This window comes from Vanessa tameamea, chromosome 13 (assembly GCF_037043105.1).
Source record: "Vanessa tameamea isolate UH-Manoa-2023 chromosome 13, ilVanTame1 primary haplotype, whole genome shotgun sequence".
Classification (NCBI taxonomy): Eukaryota; Metazoa; Arthropoda; class Insecta; order Lepidoptera; family Nymphalidae; genus Vanessa; species Vanessa tameamea.
In genome coordinates this window covers 1,456,489-1,480,002 of record NC_087321.1, presented here as the reverse complement: position 1 = coordinate 1,480,002, position 23,514 = coordinate 1,456,489, and the positions used below count along the sequence as shown (strand labels likewise).

General features: G+C 30.9%; 3 protein-coding genes across 3 annotated transcripts; 1 reads left to right on the top strand and 2 right to left on the bottom strand.

Annotated features, from left to right (window-relative positions):
* Positions 1-1,056: 1,056 nt before the first annotated feature.
* On the bottom strand, positions 1,057-8,054 carry Ap-2mu (Adaptor Protein complex 2, mu subunit). Its single transcript, XM_026636339.2, has 11 exons — positions 7,886-8,054; positions 7,523-7,718; positions 7,112-7,274; positions 6,449-6,564; positions 6,071-6,173; positions 5,590-5,712; positions 4,984-5,143; positions 4,504-4,737; positions 3,559-3,697; positions 2,966-3,091; positions 1,057-2,441 (listed from the first exon to the last, which is right to left on the bottom strand). Exons 2-10 carry the CDS (start codon positions 7,697-7,699, stop codon positions 2,984-2,986), a joined length of 1,323 nt encoding a protein of 440 aa, XP_026492124.1. The 5' UTR covers positions 7,700-7,718; positions 7,886-8,054; the 3' UTR covers positions 1,057-2,441; positions 2,966-2,983.
* Positions 8,055-8,345: 291 nt separating this feature from the next.
* On the top strand, positions 8,346-15,180 carry LOC113397833 (CTD nuclear envelope phosphatase 1 homolog). The gene is made up of 7 exons (XM_026636353.2): positions 8,346-8,615; positions 8,698-8,764; positions 11,944-12,134; positions 12,728-12,840; positions 13,496-13,611; positions 13,892-14,045; positions 14,204-15,180. The coding sequence occupies exons 1-6, from the start codon at positions 8,517-8,519 to the stop codon at positions 14,035-14,037; spliced, it is 732 nt and encodes a 243-aa protein (XP_026492138.1). The 5' UTR covers positions 8,346-8,516; the 3' UTR covers positions 14,038-14,045; positions 14,204-15,180.
* A 4,682-nt stretch (positions 15,181-19,862) lies between these two features.
* Positions 19,863-22,981, bottom strand: LOC113397823 (mRNA-decapping enzyme 1B). Its single transcript, XM_026636341.2, has one exon. The coding sequence runs from the start codon at positions 22,868-22,870 to the stop codon at positions 21,590-21,592; it is 1,281 nt and encodes a 426-aa protein (XP_026492126.1). The 5' UTR covers positions 22,871-22,981; the 3' UTR covers positions 19,863-21,589.
* Positions 22,982-23,514: the final 533 nt, after the last annotated feature.

Below are 23,514 nucleotides of genomic sequence, written 5' to 3'. Positions count from 1 at the left end.
CTGTTTGTTCTGTGAATGATAGACGCCGAAAGTCCACTTATTGATATATGTCTAGTACCATGTACAATCTAAATACTCGAAAATACCTACCAACTTTCTGATATGGTCCAAGAATCCTTTTTTACAAGAGTTAAGAATATAATTTTAAACATTGTTATTATAAAATTTGTAGTTATAATAATAAAAATACGATTTTCTACTTTTCTATTTGAATACTAACGATATTCCGAACTTCAAGACCTATCGAAAGTCTGATACATATAAGAGTTTTGATGGTCAGTGAATGAGTTACGAAAATTTGACGGCAGATATTTTTAAACTTTGTATTAGAAACCGTTCGTTTTGACATTTCCAATTTAGTTAATTACGACATGTACAGCTTTACCTTATTTCTTGCATATTTATTAGAGATAATGAAAAGTTAATAGAGCTTAATTGCTCCCCGAAATGCTCTGTGTCAGCCGACTACTCGAGTGGGCTGGCTTACCACAAAAACTATGATATTTACATAACCAACTACTCGTATACTCACTCGTTGGTCTAGTGGCTGGCTGGTAAGGTATCCCAAGATTCTGGGTTCAAACCCAAATCGGCCCAATAATCATTGGATTATTCTTTGGAATTTATTTTTAAGTCAAATCAAATTATACTTTACTCAAGCTTTTACAGGCATTATCGAATCGTCATTTTAAACAACTGTCAATTCCAATCTGGAAGTTGGAAGTGCGTACACTTCCGTGCCTCTGAAAGCTCGTAAAGTCCTGTGCCTGATATCTTTCCGGTCGTGTCAGATTTGCCGTCCCATCAGATTATGAGAGTGCAACTGTGTTTTCGCACACACATACACTGTAATATTATGTCCTGCGTAGATCTCCCCTGAGATTGGCCGACGTGACCACAATCTGGCAGAACGACATCATCACGTCGCCATACAAGTGTTATTCTGGATTATCGTTATTGATGACGCACATTTATTTAATCGTAAGTGCGAATAATATCATCTCGATAAGTTACTCATGTTTCATAATGTAAAGGACAGTAAAAATAAAACAACAATAATATTTTAACCATATATTATACATTATTTTTGAACAATATACCATAAAAGCATTTCCTATACGCTTGCAGATAAAGTCCGTACACACACTACAGAACAGATCACGTCCAAAACTTCGATTCTAATTCTATGAAAAAAAAAACTGTCAAGTGACATTACAGCATTAGGATATATAACCTAAGCAGGCTCAGGCAATATATTAATAAATTGTAAAAAAAAATGTATAAGGCTGTTGTCGTTATTGCCTTGCTTTTTTAAATTTGGAATAAAAAAAAAAGTGCATTGCAAGATTTTCTTATTTTATTTTAATCACAAAAAATACGAAATACTTTCACTTAACATAACCTCACAAAATTAATAAACGTTTCGAATTGAATATAAATGATAATTTAATAAGTCACTCGACATTTTTTTTTTTTAATTTACAACTATATAACATCAAAGTGATAGGTTCAAATGTATTATATTTGTAACATTACGTATCTACATTATGTACGAGACGAATATATTATAGAATACTGGGCTTTTATTTTAAAATCTCAAATTCATACATAATTACGATTTATATTCTAATAATAAACAAGCCCAGATCTAAAATTCTAAAGGAATGGATGTTACCGATTGACATAAAAGAACGAATGATATTTTCATTCAATGTTAAAATTAAACTTCTTAACGAATAACGAATATTTTAATATATTATAGTATTCTGCGTTTTAAATATTTATTGAATGACAAACTATATCGAGCACAGAACATAGATAACCTATGTTTACTGTATTTTTTGCCTAGATTTGTTAAAAAAATATATAAAATTGCATTTCTAATATAGCTGTTCGATACAATAAATACAAAAGTTTAAGAAAAACAATTCATCTATTTAGGTGATTTAAAATTTAATACTAAAACAAATTGAATGAATGAAAGAACGAATGATTATTCAATTAAAAATATATATAAAGTTATTGATATTTTTACATTATCCACTATTTTAAAATAGCATATATATATAGAATATTCCAATGGCAGAATGAATGGCAAAATAAGCAAATTTGACCTTGAATTGTCATGACAATTTAGAAGAAAGGAATATGCGTATCTAAGGTTTGTTCTTCTCATTCTTGTTGCCATTGAAATGGACTATTAGACGTTATGCAGAACGTATTATCGAAACATTACCGAATTTGAGATTCTCTTATATATATATATATAAACATTCATAAGCTTCATATCTATGGCCCCGCAAAAGATACTGATTTTATAAAAAATAATTAATTAACTTGAGGAATATTAACTTTTGATGTAATTGTGTATTATATACAAAGTAATATATTATGTAACACGCCATTATTGATCTACAATATTCAAAACCACTCGATGAATCCTGAAACAAAATTAATTCATTATTTACCGCGTACTCGACATATATTTTACTAATACAGCAATAGTATTGTTGTGCTCCGGTTTGAATCGTCTCAATTGCCAAAGTTGGTTGTGCATCGGCTATGTAAGTAATGGATAATATTTCTTCCAACGCCAAAGTTTTATAAAATATATTTTATTTTTAGTTACAATTCTTGAATATGGACATTAAAATTTTGCGCATGTATGCCCACCGCTGCCGTATGCATAAGAGAAAGGAAAGCCAGATAGACTGGCGCCGTAACGCGTTACGTAACGAAGCGGTTTACCCTCCCATAAGAAATTATGACTTCAAAAATGCCTTAAGAAAGGACGTCAATGAGAAATAAGATATTATATCCCTTGTGTGTTTAATTATACTAGATGTAGATCACTTACTTAATAAATCGGAACACAACAACGGAATTGCTGTTAAAATAAAGCACAGTGTGATTTCTTGATTTCGAGTTTTTAAACACTCTTCAAATATTAGATTACATTTTATACCTTCCAACTCCCGCAGGTCTAGCAGCGCGTCTCGTACAAACCGGAACGACCAATATAGCGCACCCATTTGATCACATCGTGGTCCGAATAGTTCAGTTTCGGTTCGAACACCTTCAAGTACCGCACCTGTGACCAAATAACGGTATGAAATAAGGTTGTAACGGTACAATTAGCAAGTCCAATCACTTGTGTTCATGAATAAGCAGAAGTAAGTGTTTGTTCGTTACGTTTTCAAGTAACTACTCTAATCAGGGGTGTCCCTGATTAAAAGATTAAAAGGCCATAGGGTTCCCAATAAATTGCAAACTTTATTGATGAAAAATGAAAATATATTTTTTGTTATAGTGTGAAAACAATAATAGTAAAATATGACATTTAAAAAAAATATCCCACTAAGTTTCCTTCGCCGGTTCTTCCCAGATTCGAGGTATTTATATCCGCACTTATATAAATATTTAATCAAGTTTTTTGTCTTTGAATACATGACAAACACCCCCCCCCCCATCCTCATAACCACTTACATGCGGCAAATAGTTAAATATATATATATATATATATATATATATATATATATATATATATATATATATTACCTTGAATCCTGAGGGAGCGAAGGGTACCTCGAAGCCCATGGAAATGGGAGGGCGGGTCCACTTCTTCTTAGTGTCGGTCTCCAGCAGTTCAATCTCAGCTGACAACTGAGTTTCTTTCATGCCCGCCATGCGTTTGATCCTGGAAGTTTTAGATGAATTTACAAATGACGAATCAACAAACAATAATATGGATTTTGTTGTGAACAATTACTAATAGTAAACTTATTTATCGGTACCAAAAAAACTTGACATCACTGCACGGCACTGCTATTCTAAAATATACTTATGTTATATATTATAATTATTGAGCAATGTTATTTATACTAATATTATAAAGTGAATCTTCCAAACTAATGATCCAATTCTAAATTCTTTTTCACGGTCAGAAAGTTACATTATTCCTGAGTGTTATGAGGTATAATATATTAATATTGGGGCTGGTCACTAGTTATGTAAGTAACCATTCTAGGGATCAATCACATCGTAATTCGCATGGTTTTCATCGAATTCATGTTAATGTCTACGGGAATTGGTGACCAGTGATCACTTATCAGGTTTTCATATACTTGTCAGCTTTTATATTAAAAAGAAATCATGCATGAGGTATGCGTAGGTTAGGTCAAAGGACTTATTAATTTTTACATATAATAAAATTGGAGTGTCTGTTTGTAATATTAAAATAACAGCGTCTTACTAAATGCATATGTATGTATACATGGTACATATACCAAAATAATGTTCTTTTTTTAATTTTCGTTTGTCTGGCTGTTTGTTCCAGCTAATCTCTGGACCGATTTTGATGGGACTTTCACTGATAAATAGCTAATGTAATAAGGAGTAACTTAGGCTACAACAATAACTTTTTTGTTAAATTCAAACACGCACGACAGCGCGGGCACCGCTAATCGATTATAAGAAAATTGCAGATAAATCATTGTTCCTTACTTCCAAACTATAGCATTCTCCGAAGCCTTATATTTGGCTTTTCCCTTCAAGCAGATGAGCTGAACTCCACTTGTATTCAGTGGCGTTGGGATCTTGACTTCAATCTTCTGACCCAGGAGAGAAGGTTTGAAGTTCGACTTGAGAACAACTTTGACCTCCATTTTAGTTCGTCCAACCTCTCTGACCAGGGGGATGACGCGGAATGGTAGAGAGATGTCTTTGGTGGTACGGTATCTGTATAATAACAATCATATATATATAAATATATATTTTAAATATTTTACTAAAGTAATTTATTATATTAATATTTTTTTACTTATATACAAATCTCATTGACTTTTAATACAACCTAGATTGACAGAGAGCAAATGAAAATCTACCATGTTCGTATTCAAACGACAAGGTGGAATAAGCTACAAAAACCTTTTTATCAAGTCCTTCCTACTTAGCTATGATTTTTATACAACCAACATCTCTTACCTCATGAGTTCAAACTCTCCATCTGGTGGTATGAAGGAGATGGAATGCTCAGTCTCAAACTTGCTGAGCTTTACGCACTGGTGGAATTGACAGTCGTCGATGACCACCACCGGCTTGCCCGAGCGGGCCGGGTCGCTGTCCGTGTTGCCGGATATACCACCTGAAGAATAATAGTGAGAAAAGGAAAATGAGATAACAAAAAAAAATTAAATGGTATTAAAGGGTACATCTGTTCAAAATTCGAGGACAAGCATTTGTGATAGATATAATCATTATAGTCAATGTTGAGGAACAGCTACTCTACTAACTGTAAGAGTAAAAAAATATATATATCAAAAAATTTATATAAGCAAGCAAAAGCTGGAAATTACAATATGTACCCCAGTACCTGTCAAAGTAGTATTTTTCATTAAATCGGGTCTATATATTAAAAGATGAACATTGGATATTATCGTAAATTTTGTATTGAAACAAAAGGAAAGGAATGCCCTTTTATCATTATTTGAAAGGAATTTTGTAACTCTGCCTTTGCCATATAATTAATTTGACCTACTCCTTAAACTAGTATAGAAACATTTATAGACTAATACTTTATAGAGTACTCACCATTACCCTTTCCTTTAGCCTCCATCACAATCTTATCATTGATACCAAACTTGCATTCCGGCATACCCGACAAGTAAGACTTCATCACCACCTTACCAGCGACATGAGCAGAAAGGACTTGCCCTATAAACAATGTACAATAAACTTAACATAGTCATCACCATCATGTTTTTTACAATATATACAAAAAAATAAGATTTTCATGCTCGTTGATGCAACAATGGAGGAATGCTTGAAAAGCTTGAAGCTTGAAGCTCATACATGTGGATGGATTTAGAGGTAGGATGACCAAAGAAACGATGGAAGGCTTGTGGGATAGACCCCGCCCAAATAAATCCCCAAATAAAATGTATGGGCTATGTAAATTCCTGATAAAAGATAATATTTATTTTGATACATTATGACATGCTAGATGAAGTACAAGCAAAATGACATATTGAAGTGCTATTTGATTGTTTTTAAGTATAAAAGGGCAATATACCTTGTGGTGACATTAGCAAATTAACATATTCCAGAACATCAAGGAAAAGTTCATTGCGTCTGTATTTTATGCCTTCACGACGCCAACCTATCTGCCCAGTGACCTGCAAATTAAATAAACTTGTCATTAATACTCGTAAAATTAAAGATAACATCCTCGCTTAAGCTACAAACTATTAAATAAACTAGATAGTAAATTTTACAATGCCTGACTAAAAAATATTATGAAAAATTATCCAATGCATCTCTCACACAACTTATTCTCCCAGCGTCACATTGTAAATTTCAACTGAATTAAATCAACAATGTGTTTATTAGTCTGTGAAGCATGTATGAACAAAAATGAACATTAATTAAACTAGCATTACTTATGTAATACCTGTGAAGTAATCTGAGCTTGTTCCTCTTTGGAAGCAGACTTGATACCCTGCTGAGTGATGAAAGTTTTCAGAACACCAGTATCAGAGTTCTGAGGATAACCAAAGTCCAGAATTTCTGAAAAGTATAATAACAATATATGTATGTATTATTTTATTTTTCATATGAATCATAGTAAATATAGACAAGACATAGACAAGTGATTTATAAAGCTAGGTATTAAGTAACCTTGTGTTTCTGCAAATGCATGTGTTTCTATAAATTCATGTGCATTATTTTATTAATAAACAAGTATATTTATTTATATCAATTTAACAAATAAATTTAACTTTATTGACAAAAAAATCATTTATCATCTTATCTAATCAAGATTTGAATATAAAAATAAAGACCCTTTTATATATTATAATATTACTTAAGTTTCTTTGCAAAAATAAATTTCATTCAATATATGTACAATTGACAGAATTTTGAGGTACCCTTAAAGTTAGTCTTAACAGATGGGGTAGGGCACATGGAAGATGATCAGATACAGTTTAAAAGGTATTATGCACTATTCGGTTCATATGGCTCATGACAGTATTTAGTGGAATAAAAAGAGTATATGGCTAAGATCCCTATCTGGTAGACGAAAAAAATTAAAAATATATTAATATATTATTACCATCCAGAAGTTCATAGATGAGTACAAAATTATTTTTGATATTTTCTTCAGAGATTTTACCAAAGTATGATTGCATTACATCTATGATCTTTAGCAGGAACTCAAACACCATAGCGGCATTAACATTTTGCTTAGTCACTGCAGCCAGCCAGATATTCGCTCTCTTAAAAAAAAGCAATATAATTGAATACATAATGTCATGGAAATAACTTAATAATTCCAAAGTAATAAAAAAATGGCTAGGCAAATACAACAATTTTATTGCCACAAGAAAATGTCTTGGCATTGAAACTGATAACTGAGCCAAAAATTATGGTGTCCTTTGCCAAGTTAACAACACAGTATAGTATACTACTTTAAAATCAATATGTAATGAAGTACAAATATGTTTATAAGCTTATTTTATATTACCTTGATATGAAAAAAGGACGTGCGAGCGATGTTCGTTACAGGAGAACGAACTTGCTGACGAGCATGGATCACGTTAACTCGGAATGCGTCTACGGCATTCCGCCCTATGTCATCCCTATACACCCTCGATATGAGCACCTCCCCTTTATGATTGTACACGAATAGGCCCCCGATCATATTGACGATAGCCTATTTACTGGAAGAAAGAAAACATATTCACCGAAACAAATCCTAATTCCTAATTTCAATTGAACAAGCACTTGTGTACGGATAAGTTGATTGTTAATCAATAAAACAGGATATGACCAATAAAATAAAACCGATACAGTTAAAAATAATACTGTATCACTATTGGTAACTCACGTTTCGTTAGGAAGATACATTGATTCTTAAAATGGTTTTATTTTCGCAAAAAATCAGCGTAAGTATTTTAATAATTTCATTTTAGGGCAGTTTCGCAAAATGTTAAAGAATATTAGACGACACTATACCCGCCCCCAAAGTGAAACGTCAATAGCTAGATGCACAGATATTAAATACGTTATGCCAAATAAGACCGCAGAAAACCATGTATAATAAATAAACAAAAATAGGAGTTGGGTAAAATTCAATTTATAACAACTTTTTTTGATGAATTTGAAGAAGTTCTAATGCCTCTAGGATATTAAAAAAAAGGGGGCATAATCTTTGTTATAACACTGATTATTAAAACTTGTAATTTCCTGAACTTCTTTTTACATGACGTATCATTGTCACAAAGAATAAAAATTACGTCCACATCACTAAAACCATAGACAATTAATGAAAGGTAAGGAAAATTTAATTTTGTCAATGGTGTGAGATTTGGGTCGATTATGTCATGGCGGGTTAGATGTTTCGGCACTGGGTTTCGTTGAATTTGTTTTGAATTACGCTGTCAATGATCTCGTTTGGTCAATCGGTGTTTAACACTTACGGTATCTGTATACTGATAATCGTTTCGTAAACATTTCAAATGCTGAAACAATTGCAAATGGGCATTCGCGCGTTCATGCTAATCGCATCCAAAGTATGGAGTTGTTTTTGTTACATGTTTAGAAAGCAATATCGAGCGGTAAATATAAATTTTTAGCGGTTGTTTAGTGAAATTTAATGTATTTACAAGTTTTGTGTCTCACGTGGTGTTTGCTTTTCAGTTGGCTCAATATCAATCTGTCAAATATGAAATATATCCACTATCCCCTGTATCTCGACACAGGCTGAGTAAGTATCTTCAGATTTTATCAATGTCTATTAATAATATGGCCAATCATAGTATGATTTACATCCGTGCAATTTTATCAGGGACATGCTGGACACCTTATCGGTATAGATCCTTGTCTATTTATAGCACTATCTCAAACTCTTCTATAATAAACAAAACGTTTTCATTATTGGAAATTTAACGTTTACATCTTAATTTAAACACATGGCCCGCAAATGTTTAACACATGTTTTGTTTAAATTAGTTTTGATGTCTTATAAGATTCATATTAATGCCTAACAACATTCTAGTACATTTCGTAACTCATAATGTTAATGTTCACTTGAATTATGAAAGTTGTAAGCATAAAATATATGTCTTAAACATTATACTTTACATTAAATACTATACAAAGATAATAATAAATCAAAATGTCTTATTTTATTTGTGGTGTGTTTTCTCTCATAAGTTAACGTTGACATTATCAACAGGATATTATATATATTTTTATAATAAAAAAGAAATAATATATATAATAAACTCCACCACTATAAAAATAATGTAAGTCCACAATCTTAGATGTATTAAATGTAAATAAGATGTGGTCTACCACAAACAGCTTTGAAAAACCCAACATATGATATTATTATGACTAATACAAAACATCACATTGAAAATAATAAATTATAAGGGAACATTCTTATAATTTAACACAAAGTTACTTAAACTCTTAATACTAACTTTTAACTTTGATAATCTGTTCAAAGTCAGATTAATTAATTTTTTATCTGAATGGTCATTGGTTGATCGGAGCCAACAATGCATTCGGGGACCAATGAGTGTCCAGTATTTACTCAGATTAGTCAATCTGCTTATAAAGTTAATCTATTAAATTAACTTAGTTTGAAGCTTATAAATAAAAATATTGCTTATGTACCACTTTAGATTGGGCTCAGTTTTTTTGTAAGAAGAATCAATAAACCTGTGGATTGATGATCAAATAAACTATTTATTGGCAACTGTTTAATTAATAATACATAATTAAATATTATTATATTCTTGTCACTGTAATCTATTGTCAACCTGATATGTGCAGTTTAAACAAATACATATTATAAATTTAAACAAGCAAAGCAAATTATTTAGAATTCAAATATGTATGTCTTATTTAAAAATATTTTTATTAAAAATTATAATTTATAAAAATATATTATTCTATAAAAATATATAAAAATACTCATTAAAATAAATTACACACCTCAACCAAATATAAATATAAGTTAAACTCTTGTTTTTAAAAATACTATCTATAAGAGTATATTCAACAGTTGATAAACAATTCCCACTGGTCATTATTATATCTTATCTAAATAAATAGCTTTAGATTGAATATGTTTATCAATCATATTGTAGTGTTTAAATTTGAAGATAAATTTCTCTTAATAAAAAACTGATTGTTGTATATGTATACTTTATTTAAAAGTAGCAACCATCATGAGATTACCGAGAAGTACTCAGAAAGTTTATAACAATAAATTAATTATTGCTGGGTACCATATGAAACTTTGAAAAGAAACAAATTCAGTTCAAGATCAATCCAATTCAATCCAAAAAATGGAGAACTAATTTTTATTTTTCTGTTAGTATAATTAATTCCAGACTGAATTTAGGATGCTGTAGATAATACAGCATTCTGACAATAGGAGAAAGAGATCTGTTTTACATGCTTGCAGAGGCACCCGTTGTAGCACTACTAATCTCAAGCTATTATTCAGAATACATTTTCTCTATCCTCTCATATTTGATTAAGGGATTTAGGAAGAGAAGGGAGGCAATGATAGCTTGAAAAGTGATAATGAACATCAATTACCAAGAAAGCGGTTTGAATTGTGAATGCTATGCGCCTTTGCCGATTGTAAATCGATTTAATTTAAAAAATATATTGAACAGACTATAGTAGCATGTGCATTAATAATAAATTTGATTGGTTCTGGGATGGAAAGAAAAAATATGGGTATTTTTCATTATTTGATTCAGGTTCTAGAGTCTATGTAAAGTTTCAATATGATTCGCGAAATTATTTAGTCGTCATCAGTTACCAGGCAACTTTTTTGAAAAAGTAACTCCGTCACAAAGAAAGTCTTTGAAATTGCCCGTTGTCTACAAAAATAAACATTTTTTTTTCTCTGTACAACTTTCTCCAGCTGGTTTCTGCGAGATTTGCCTACAGTTCCGAAACTTTATTACTTGTTCTCAATAGAAAAGTTTTCACACATCCAATGTTTATAATATAACACTGTCGTGTCCTCTGTCAATTTTATATTTAGTAATTTATAGGACTATTTTTCATTTTTAAATTCCGAAGTATATCATTTGTTTACAAATTAAATATATCTCCTTAAATTAATGAAGACATCTAATGCAATCATAACAATATTTTATTATATATAACAAGAAAACGCGTACTGCATAAATAAATTTGTATAATGTTGTAATTTCCATGACTACGGAACGCATGCTAACGAGGCGGACACGAAATCGGATTATTTGTTTTGATATCCAACAGATATCGACTTAATATATTTTCCGATTCGTATCTAGTATTTAAAATGTTTTCTAGTCGTATTTTTTTGGTTCCGTACCTAAAGGTTGAAACGGACCCTATTACTAAGACTCCGCTGTCCGTCTGCCACCAGACTGTATTTCATGAACCGTGATAGTTAGATACTTGTCATTTTCACAGATTGTGTATTTCTGTTGCCGATGTAATAACAAATACTAAAAAAACAGTATAAAATAAATATTTAAGGGGTCTTACAACAGACATTATTCTTTTGCGGTTTTATAGATAATGGTAAAGAACCCTTCGTGCGCGAGTACTACTCGCACTTGGCGCGTTTTTTATTTATTTTATAATAGGAGAGTTGACTGGCAAATGGGCCACAAAATGGTTTGTGGTCAACAAAGCACATAAACATTGGTGCTGTAAGAGGTATTAACCATTCCTTACATGGCTAATGAACAGCAAACCATTGAAACTAATAAGTTACGTCCAGACACAAGTGCAATTACACTGACTCACTCACCTTTCAGACCGAAACACAACAATAATAAATATTGCTGCTTAGAGGTAAAATAAGCGATGAGTTTATAACTATTATTTATATCAAAGTATAACAAATATTTATATAAATTCCAGGTCTAGTCAAAAGAAAAATGCTGGTCCTAGACTTAGACGAGACGCTCATACACTCGCACCACGACGCGATGCTGCGGCCGACGGTGAAGCCCGGCACGCCTCCGGACTTCGTGCTCAAAGTGACGATAGACAAACACCCAGTCAGATTTTTCGTGCATAAACGGCCTCACGTTGATTATTTTTTGGATATAGTGAGTAGAATTTATTATATTTCTTGAACATAAATTTAGTCACTTACATTAAAGGTGTAAAAAAAGTGTGTGATTATATGTTTAAATATGATGAAATAATTATTTATACAGTGGGATCAAGTACATAGAGTAAACTGACTTAGTTAAAATACGAAACAATTGAATACGATTAAAAAAATGTATACTCATGTTAACAAAAAAGTACATCTTCGTAAAATAATGTTACAATACAATTGATAACTAAAAAAACATAGATTTAAATATATTAGATTATTGAAATTAATTACGTTGATTAGCATATTTCGAACAGTAATTAAATTAACATTCAAACTGGTTATACTCTAGCTATGTATATAGCTCTGCTATGTTATGCATCAAAAGCAGTTAACAATTAATATATCTTCATATATAATACGGCATTATTCCACTCAACCATTTATATCCACTTTAATATTACATCCAAAGTTCCGATAAAACATCATCAATATTCTAAACTTAGTTTTCTCACAAAATCACAGATAATTTAGATCGTGACCAACGATGTCCCCCTGCCATCGGAATCGACTTATTGATCTTATTGTATCTTGCTTCAGGTGTCACAGTGGTACGAGTTGGTGGTTTTCACAGCGTCGATGGAGATATACGGGGCGGCGGTCGCGGACAAGCTGGACAATGGACGGGGGATCCTTAGGAGGAGATTTTACAGGTATTGTGCTACTTCCGTCGTAATGGATTCTAATACAAATTATTTAGTTTCCAATAAGTATGTATCTTATTGTAATTTTATTTCGAATTATCATCTAAATAATATTTTTTTTTTTTATGTATTTACGAATGTTAAAAGAATACGATTTATTTGCATATAAAAATTATTGAATAAATGAAGATACGGAATATTTTGGTATGATTGTCTATTCTCACAGATAACGTGACCATACGTACCGTTTTAAGTAGGATAGTCCCGATTTCTTTTTGGTCCACGTGTAATTGGTAGCTTACAAATATCGTTCACTTTGACAAAAAAAAAAACATTTTTTTTTTATATATTTTATTATATTACAAATGTCGCATAAACTGTTATTCTAATCTTGATTACTTTATTCAATATTATATATTGAGAAAATATATTTATAATACATAATATGACATATTCATTTATTTTAAAATAATAATAAATATAATATTATTTAAATAGATATCAATATCTATGCAACTTTAGATGTTTTTTATTGGTTGTAATGTATCTTATGTCTGTATTTACATACAATAATATTGTTGAATAAATAAAATCATCATTTATTTTAAAGCTTTTTAAACAGTTATCATTTACTATAACAATGTTGAATTGTATTAATTTTCAGACAGCACTGTACGGCAGAACACGGGTCATATACAAAGAACCTGTCGTCGATATGTGACGATCTAAACAGGGTCTTTATCCTAGACAATTCTCCGGGAGCATACCGGGATTTCCCAGGTATAAAACTTTATTCATGATATTATTAAAAGTTTTATAGAATTTGAGAAGTTTTTATCGCAAGTACTACATTAAATCTAAATATGTGTGTTCGGAGACTACTCACGGGTCGCCTGGTCGACGGACACTTCGAATAATCGTCATATCGCCGTAAAGAAAAAATATTTATAAATATCAAACGAGTCGTTACGTCCTGTAAATTAATTGAACTTTCTGCCACCGGCCGCCCACCGCTAACCCCGCCAATGCTCGCCCGCCGCTGACGATGCGCGTGTTGCAGACAACGCCATCCCCATCAAGTCGTGGTTCTCGGACCCGCTGGACGTGGCGCTGCTCAACCTGCTGCCGGCGCTCGACGCGCTGCGCTTCACGCACGACGTGCGCTCCGTGCTGTCGCGCAACCTGCACCTGCACCGCCTGTGGTAGCGACCGCGGTACGTGCCCACTGTCGCACTGCGCACTATATCATATATACGGGCCGAGAGACGTTACAACTTCTCGAGGTTGACTGAACGACGACGGTTAATACTGTCAGCCTACCTTTTTCATAAAAAAAAGTTATGTCTAATAATAACTTTTCTTTCTATTTCAGGCGAATACCGGCTTTTGTACAAATGAAGGAGGCCGTGGCGCTTCCGGATCCTATTTATTATTATTTTTTTCACTCCTTCAGCGCTTCTATTCAAATATACATATAGATTTAATATAGTTAAATAATGTTTTTTTTAAGTTTTGTTTTTAAAATGAAAAGTGATTAGTGTATAATATACCTAGACAGTGTATATTTTAAGTCGACCTACATGTGTGGGAGTGTGGGTAGTTTTTGAAACGCCCATTTATTATCTGTGGAACGCTATGGACTTGGACCTTCATGTGTCTCTTTCGCTCGTACCGTGTAGAGCGAGACGGCTGATTTCTATACCGGATTTTGTTTAAGTGTAGTATGTAGTTATCTTAAGAACCATTACACACGAATGGTTTGTGCTCTCCGTTACTTGAAAGGAATATTTTTATTATATTTCCTTTCTGTGCAAAATTTTATTGCAATCAGATTTTTTTTTTCATTTTGTATCAATATTTGTAAATTTTAATACAAAATTATATATTTTAAAACTCGGAGAGAATGTTTTATATAAAAGTTACGATTGTGTTACAATAAATAAATGTAATTTAGTTTTTCAAAAATTGTATGAAATTTAATTGTTTCCATACAATGATTCGATGACTGTGTGATATTTTGTGAATCAACATTATGTACTCAAAAGACCCCACCTATGTTAACGAGTTACAACAGCTAGTGAAACTCACATTGCTATAATAAACCTAGAACCGGAACGAAATATAACTTAATACCTGATAACTTATTTGTTACCTTTTCACAACAAGCACTACTGTAAAATATTTACTAACTTAAAGACCTGTATCAAAACTATCAGATTTACATTCTATATTAGAATGTGTTATGTATACTAATTACTTATATACACTTCCATTAACAATACAGTAACTATTATTGGAAATTGTAAAGCTACTGTTACACTGGCAACAAATAAGAATTCATTTTAAAGCATGGTAAAAAAATAATTTTTGAAGACGAAGTCTTCAAAAATTATCTATGAACTAATCTATGAACTGTAAAGTATATTTTATGATTTTTTTTTTTATTTTCTCATATCACCTTAAATATAAAAAAGCGATTGATTTAGGGATAATGCCTTAAAGCATATTAAAAAAAGTATAGTTGGGTTCGAACTATACAGCCATGATTTTCGAAATTTAATTGTTTTTTTTTTTGTAATATCTAATAATAATTATATAATATACCTGTGATCATGTTATAATGAACTTTTCAATGCAGTCTGTATTAGTTTTGATATCTATAGTTTACACAAAAGTATCGTTCAATACATCGATAATTTAATTATTATGTATTTTTTAATATAAAGCCATGACGATTGACATAAAAATTTGGCGCCAAAAATATTCAAATGTCAATGATGTAAGTGAAAAATATATTTTAAATGAATAATTTAACAGTCTGCATCAACAGTACTTAAAAAAAAAAGCAATGTGAGTTTCAATATAAAAAATACTAATACTAGACGTCTTTCTCTTTTTATCATAAAAAGTTTCATACCAAACAATATTGAGATGTTACGTTAGTTTTTCATAAGCGAAATTATGAATGTTTGTCGTTTCCTAATTGGTGCAAAACTGAACTTTTTCTATAAATATTGTAAAAAAAATTAAATTTAAACGATTCGTTTGTATAAAGCAGTCCTATTAAAGGCTTGTTTTTAATATTTGAAAAGTAACAGATCATGTCATTGACTTAAGTTATTTTTAAGACAATAGCGCTGTGTAATGTAAAGCTTAGCGTCGCATTGACATAAAGTTTTAATTTATATTCTGTAACTCGCTACAATACACAAGTCATTTTGTATTGAAGTTCCCGAATTCACTGTAATTTGTTCCTTTCATGTTAACTATTTTCAAAACCTAATAAATGCCACATTTAAATATTTAAAAATATCACTCTTCCTTTAATTCTATTAAATGATTTTGTAATTAGGAAATTTTAACGATTTCAATATGTTTGTAAATCAATGTCGCCATCGGCTGTTATTAGATTTTTATAATGGATATTCCAAAAAAATCTCCCTGAATGTAAACTTGGTTAAAAATAACGAATTGATACACATACACAGACATCAAATTCGATTCGATTGCACCTACAATACTTTAATACTTTGTTTACTTTCTATCAAGTATGTTAATACTCAAATTCAGAACGCGTGTGTTCTGATTTCGAGCACGTGCTAACTACCGCTCCAGGATTTACCTCAAACAGACGAACGATGCGGGTACGCGTATAATACGCGCACAAACTTACATTTTTTTATAATGTATTTGTACACACATACAAATAATATAAATAGAATTCAAATATCGAACATGCAGTTATTTCCTTCACTTTAAATTGAACTGAAATATATATTACAACGTAAATGTCAGTGTGACGCTAACAATATGACAATAGTGTAATAATGTGACTTCTATGTACAAAAATACCGAAGCAGTTACAAATTGTATTTACTAATAAACGCTATTCAATATTGCTATTAAATTGCACCTTTATTTAATGCAATTATTATTATATAGTTAATATGATAAGCTATTTTCGACCTTATTTCGAAGGACATAGGGGTAATATTATTTAAGACAGGTTAAGTACGTGTATGTATAGATTTTTACAGCGATATTGAAAAGCGTTTTTAGTAAACGTTTAGATGTTTTATCCTTGTTATTTAAAAGCAAGATTACGCTAGATTAATGGACTCTCGTTTTTATTGATTGGATTATGTTAAAAATTTATTATCTGTAAACAATAACTGTAAACCGACTACGGATCGAAACAAAAAACTGAGAAACAAATGAGATGTTTTTATCACAATCCACCATATTGGTTTCTTGATGACGTCATATAATCGTTCATTTACATAAGAAATAAACCTTACCTTACCATCAAGTAACCAACACCAATTTTTATAAATAAGCTGAACATTACCGCCTTTCACGCCGTAATCGGTCGAATATCATCGAAACAGTTTATCGTTTTATTTTGAACTTTAATGTCAAGGCAGAAGTTTCATTTTAAAAGTCCATGACAACTAAATTGTATGTTAAAAAAATCATGGTTTTCTACTGATCAAGAGGTTTGATACAATTTATTTATAGACTCTGTTTTAATTATATTTGTTAAAATATAAAGAAAAATATTTGATGTAAATGTTCTTTATGTATTATTACTCGTGAAATATCCGAGATCCTGCCTCTATCACTGTTAGAAACTAAATTCTAAATCTAAATATACTCAAAGAAAACGTTGACCTTTTCAAGTTAAGTCATATTTTTATAATTTGGAGACCTTATATTGACGAAATTCACATTTACAACGAAATTAATTCGAACGATGTTTATTAAACGGAGATAAAAAAAAATATTGATTGATTTTTTATAAGCAGGCAAAGGAGTAAATTACAGTTTTTTTTTTTTAAATATGTTGCAATGTTTTCACATTTATTTTGTGTATGACTAAGACCAATATCAATTTCAACCCTCTCATAGAATTTTTTACTTAACTGAAAATAATCGTTATCTTCCTCTAGTATTAAAAATGTAGCACGACACACACGATGAAGATACTTTAATATCTTAAGATATAATATAGTATCCTAAGATATAACACATTTGAATAAGACATGATATTACTTATATGAATTCTTTGAATTGTCCTGGGGGTCAATTTAGAACAGTTATATTGCGTTTCCAATTCTATTTCAATGTAACTTCGATCGATTCCCAACTAAACTTGGCATATGTCGTGCTAGAATAATAGGAAAACGGCAACGATTACGTTTAAAAGCGATTTCGATAAAGACGAATTGCATCGTAATTTTTGTTTCCCTATTTTGGCTACTTATATTATTGCTTAATATATATTCTAAAGTAAACAAAACTTCCCAACCAGTTCCAAATCATAATTGAACAATGACATATGCGTAGTTTTGACTTGCAATACATTTTTTACCAAAATCAAATTGTTTAGACCATCGAAGCATGACGAATAAAATATTGAAAATGCCTGCTTTAAAGAAGATTTTCAGGAGAACCAAAAGTTTTCATATATTATCGTATTTTATCCATTTGTTATACCTTAAGATACCATGTTTAGTCTGAGGATAAATTAAAATGATCGTAGCCAATAATAAACTACAATATCCACATAGTGTGTAACGTGCCTAATGATAAAATTATCTGTAAATATAAATTTCCTTTAGCATATCAAATGCTGCACTGTTATTAACAGGGTGATTTGTTTACGAAGTGAGATTATTATTATTCTTTCACTATGAACTACCAATAAGAGATGAAACTTTAATGAAAACGTATAGGTATTATAGTAACAGCAATACAAATGTTTCATATTTACAAGTTGTGAACAATAAATGCATATAAAAATATCTATTGAAAACATTTTATTCAATCAATGTAAACGCTTATTAGTTATTGACACAACATATAGCACAATAAAAAACTTATTTTTTTAAACTACTTCCAAAATTGTTATAATATTGAGCGGAGTACACATTATGTATGACACAACATGTATGGCAAGTCGACAATGCTATCATTGTCACTTCACATTAGCAAAGAATAAAATCGACATTATTGCGAGAGTTCCATGCGATATATTTATTTACCAATTTTGAATAAAGTCAGTTACTGTCCTCTATCGACGGGTACAATTTTGTCAAAACGCGACCAATTTATATGATTCTTACTGCGATTGTTTTAGCGTAAAAATTAGACAATTATTATGTTATTTTATAGAAAAAAGTACTACTACTAGTTACTAGATCTTATTAAATTATCAATCTAAATTTCAAAATTACAAACAAAGCTGGAATAACTTTTAAGTCAGTAGGTAAGTTTAATTTAGTGTTCGTATATGCGCGCCATATTGTTTGAAATGAGTCTCACAAATGCCCAGACATAGTTTGTGTCATTTAGTGAAGTCTTAAATGTATGAATATTGGAATAATGTCCTACATGTTGTATTATGCACAATGTATACGCATTTTAATATCGGCGTAACTGTGATCAGTCTTTATGATTAGACACAAATGAAAACTACGTTTTGATGTAGAGGGCAATTTCAGATATTTTATTGTCCTTTAATATTTGTAAAGTATTACTTAACTAAGAAATTTGTGTGTAACTTACAAATAAATCTGTATTTTTTTTAAATAATGATATCCAATGGGATCGAGATCTTTGTTCTCGAATTCCATTAAAAATGTAAGTTTATTGTTAGATTTGTCTTATTCGTTAGATATCATTTGATTGAACATTTTCTAAATAAAATTTAGTTATCTATATTCGTAGTCAAATAAAATATTTGAAATGGTCTCAATGAATTCATGTAATTTTAAGTAGACAATTGAGACATTGCTGCGGCAGTGTGAAGTCTCTTGTATGTTGAAAAATTAAAAAATTGTGTAACAATTTTGTGGTCTCAACTGGTTGTTCAAAGTTCAAAAGCGATTTGTAATATAGAAATATTAAATCGATTAAAAAAAGAACGTGTATTATTGATTCTCGGTAAAAATTAATTGACATTTAATTCTAATAGGATTTCAGACTGTTGAAAAAAAAATAGAAATATAAATCTCAAATAAAATACCAACTTCATCATGAAACGTTTAATTTTCGAATATTTCTTTTTTCAAAAGGTTTTTATTATGTAATCATTTTAACTTCAGTTGCATTTTATAAAATCTGGGAGCATTTTACAAATAAATTCGGTTTTTACAAATTAGATAACATTTTTTTTTTTATTGTAGGCCAAGATCAGTAACAATATTATAACTATTCGAAACCAATAGCTCCCATAGTCAATAAACACTATTACACTGCATTACATACTTTTTTTTTACTTGTAAGATTTTTATAAAAGAAAGAATAGTATTCATGTTAAATCAAAGCACATTGTAGTTCCATAGCTAAACTTGGTGTCCGTCTGCTAGAGCAAATATTACAACAAACTTATAGCAAATGTTGCAAATCAACTGTGAGCATATTTACATAGTTATTATAGAAAAACATCTCTGTAGACACCTCAAAAATCTTGCACTTTATTTGGACACAACCTACTTTAATCAATATTTTTTGAGTATAGGACTAAATACTTCAATCAAAACTGATATAAATTTTTACAATCGTATCACATTCAATCATACTACTAGTTTACAATTTTAGTAACAATTTAATGAAGAAAAAATTACTTGTGAGTGTGGAATTTCAATACAGTTTTAAATATGAACTTGAATGACATATCTATGACATTTACAAACAAATGTTGCCAATGATACATGTATTATATACAACAGTAGTATATCAGAGTAAGATTTAGTAATAATAGGCAATTAAAAAAAAACAATGTTTTATATTACACATTAAAATGAGTATATTAAGCTTTTACATTTTTTTGAACCTAAAAATTGTGTTTTTGTATAAATCACAAAGGAACTTTCTTTTAACAAGAAAATACAAACTGGCATTTGATTCTTGGTTTAATTACCAAGAACACAGCAGACTAATGAAAAGTTAATCCAACCAAAATCAAAACAAAATGGAATTAAATGTGGAAAAATAGAATGAATTCTAGATATTCATCCTTAATATTTCGTGAAGAAAGACTCATGCATGCATAACTAAAGAAAACTAAAGTACTGGTGTATTAAGAATAAAAAAAATTATAGATATGTATATAAATAGCAAAATTTTGCAGTCCTTATAAACAATACAAAGTCAAAATAATGTCCTTATGTTTCAAAACTCATTGCATTAGTAAAAACAAACAATATTATTTATATTATATATCTATAAAAGACATATCCTACTTTAAACTTCGGTTGCAGTAAAAGATAGACAATAATTGCAATGAACATTTTTTATAAATTATGGCCAGACATTTTCTTGGCACTCATTTGCAAATAGTCATATATAGTTACAAATATAATGTGATAGTTATACATACTCGTTACATAAGCTAACAAAAAAAAGATTTTTGTATCGTCAAGCTATCTAACAACATCACTGAGTTTCTTATGACAATAATTGTCTTACATAGAAAATCTGGAAGGACAACAGAGTAAAAGTATAAGCCAATATAAATATCACAAATAGCTTTTCTGTTATATAATGTGACTTTTGACATTTTCGAGTCACTAAAATTCATTTTCTATACAGATTCATTATGACACTGTCAAAGGTTTAAAACTTATTTAAAAATACTCTGTCCAAACATGTAACTACAAAACTACCGGGTCTACGTTTAAAGAGGATTTATACTTCAAATTACAACTGTACATATCCACTGGGGATTTCAGTGGTTTGTCCAAAAGGAAGAATTTTATGAAACCGAAAAGGCTTTCTCTGAGAATGATTTAACATATGCCTCGTGTAGTTTGTTGACAAAATCAGAATCATGTTTCAATAAATAATTAAAAGCCTGCAGTAGCTGATTTCTAGTAAGGGGCTCTGGTGAAGGCTGCATATCATTTCCACTAGTGGCCGTGAACATGGTAGGAGGCATTAGAGCAGGTTTTTGCTGGTTAGCTAAAGTATTAATAATTGGAAAAACTCCACCTACCTCGTCTAACTTACCACCATTATAAGAGCCCACCTGATGCCCAATGTCTTGCGACTGATTTAAATATGATGCTAAAGGTGATGTAGGTTTTGGAGAAGAAATATGCATCAAATTTAGTTCATTTTCTAATGGATTTGGCCCATTGTCAACCCCTTCCAGCTGCTGCATTTTCTTGAGATTTATCCTTTGTTGGCTTTGTTTCTCTATCGGGATAGACTTTAGTTGAAAAGAATTATTTTGCCTCATAGTTGGATCTATAGAAATATTTCCATTTGATGTTTGAGCATCCTGTGGAGTTACAGAGCGCTGTTGTTTCTCAATATGCTCAACTGAATGTGCTGGGTTACTCATCAGCCTCTGCAGCAATAAAGGACCCTCACGAGCGTCAGACGACCTAGGTCCGAAGATTCCCGGTGATGGAAGAGAGGATACTGCAGGCATTTGTGCAGCAGCACCACTTCCTGCTTTTGCAAAGAAATCCATAACACTTTGTGATGCCATGTCGGGTGCTCGTGATGGAGTCAAATCGTTTTTATTAGTCGCCATTCCCTTATTAGTATTAAAATCATCTTGAGCTTTGCTCAACATGCTAAATATGTCGACTGACGCGCTCGGTTTCACCGGTGCTGGGTATACTGGATTCTGGGACATATCGTTTGGCGCTTTAGTAGAATCCTTTACTATAGAATTCAATTTAGTTGCAACTCTAACGCACTCGTCTTTATCATAAAACCATATGCCGTAAATACGACACTTCGCGTTCCGATATAATAGAAAAGGCTCTTTTAATTGTAATTCAATTCCTTTAGAAACAGGCTCGATTAGATTATTTGTATTTAGTCTGTTCATAATCACCAAACTGTGGTAAGGTTCACCATTTCTACTGTACACAAACAAAGCACCTTCGATGTTCGTTTTCTCCCAATCGTTTTCTTCAAATGTATAAAGTGCAACGTGGGTAGCACTGTCAATTATTTCTCGTGCATATGGATCTGCCCTCTTTAATGCGGCGAAATTCATACGTAGACCGGTGTCAGCCATTTTATACCAACATACACAAATACGTTTTTACACGACGAACGAGCATCACCATTACAGCAAAATGACAAGAAGAACGAACAAATTCGCCATCTTTAATAACGATCCAATAAACGCAATATTTCAATTTTTGTTTTTAAATTGATAAAAATATTGCTTAAACTTACTTCGAGGTGTCGGTATTTTTGATTATTGACTTCTAAAAATTATTTTCCTCAATGTCTAATAAACATAAACTTTATTGTAATTTGTAGGTAACAGAAAAAAAACCGATGACTTCTTTGTAAGTACAGTAAATTGTAATACATTTTACACACACACACAGTGCTGGATACAATTTTAGCGCTGCCCCTTTATCGAAAGTTATTCAAGAATGTATAAGGTCGCAGAAAATTGACTATACATTGTTTAATTATTCATATTTTGAAAGATTATAAAACATTTTTAACTTTTTTTCTCATCCTTCTAATGCCGCCCTGGACATTAACGTCGAGTGCCACTAATATAAATACAGCGCTACATACACATTTATTTACACCGTTATAAACCAACTACTACATAATTTATTAATATTTTCACACAAACATTCCGCGTGTAGGACCGATTTAAGATTGTCGTATTTTTATCAGATATTAGTTTTCTCTAAT

Bases quoted from the DNA above. Each gene is read 5' to 3' on its own strand.
- LOC113397823 (XM_026636341.2), bottom strand. From the start codon at position 22,870: ATGGCTGACACCGGTCTACGTATGAATTTCGCCGCATTAAAGAGGGCA.
- Ap-2mu (XM_026636339.2), bottom strand. From the start codon at position 7,699: ATGATCGGGGGCCTATTCGTGTACAATCATAAAGGGGAGGTGCTCATA. The intron at 6,565-7,111 runs GTAATAATATAT...TATACTTTTCAG, and splicing joins CATCTATGAACTTCTGGATG to AAATTCTGGACTTTGGTTAT. The intron at 3,698-4,503 runs GTAAGGAACAAT...TAAAACTTCCAG, and splicing joins GAGAATGCTATAGTTTGGAA to GATCAAACGCATGGCGGGCA.
- LOC113397833 (XM_026636353.2), top strand. From the start codon at position 8,517: ATGCTGAAACAATTGCAAATGGGCATTCGCGCGTTCATGCTAATCGCA. The intron at 12,135-12,727 runs GTGAGTAGAATT...ATCTTGCTTCAG, and splicing joins TTGATTATTTTTTGGATATA to GTGTCACAGTGGTACGAGTT. The intron at 13,612-13,891 runs GTATAAAACTTT...CGCGTGTTGCAG, and splicing joins AGCATACCGGGATTTCCCAG to ACAACGCCATCCCCATCAAG.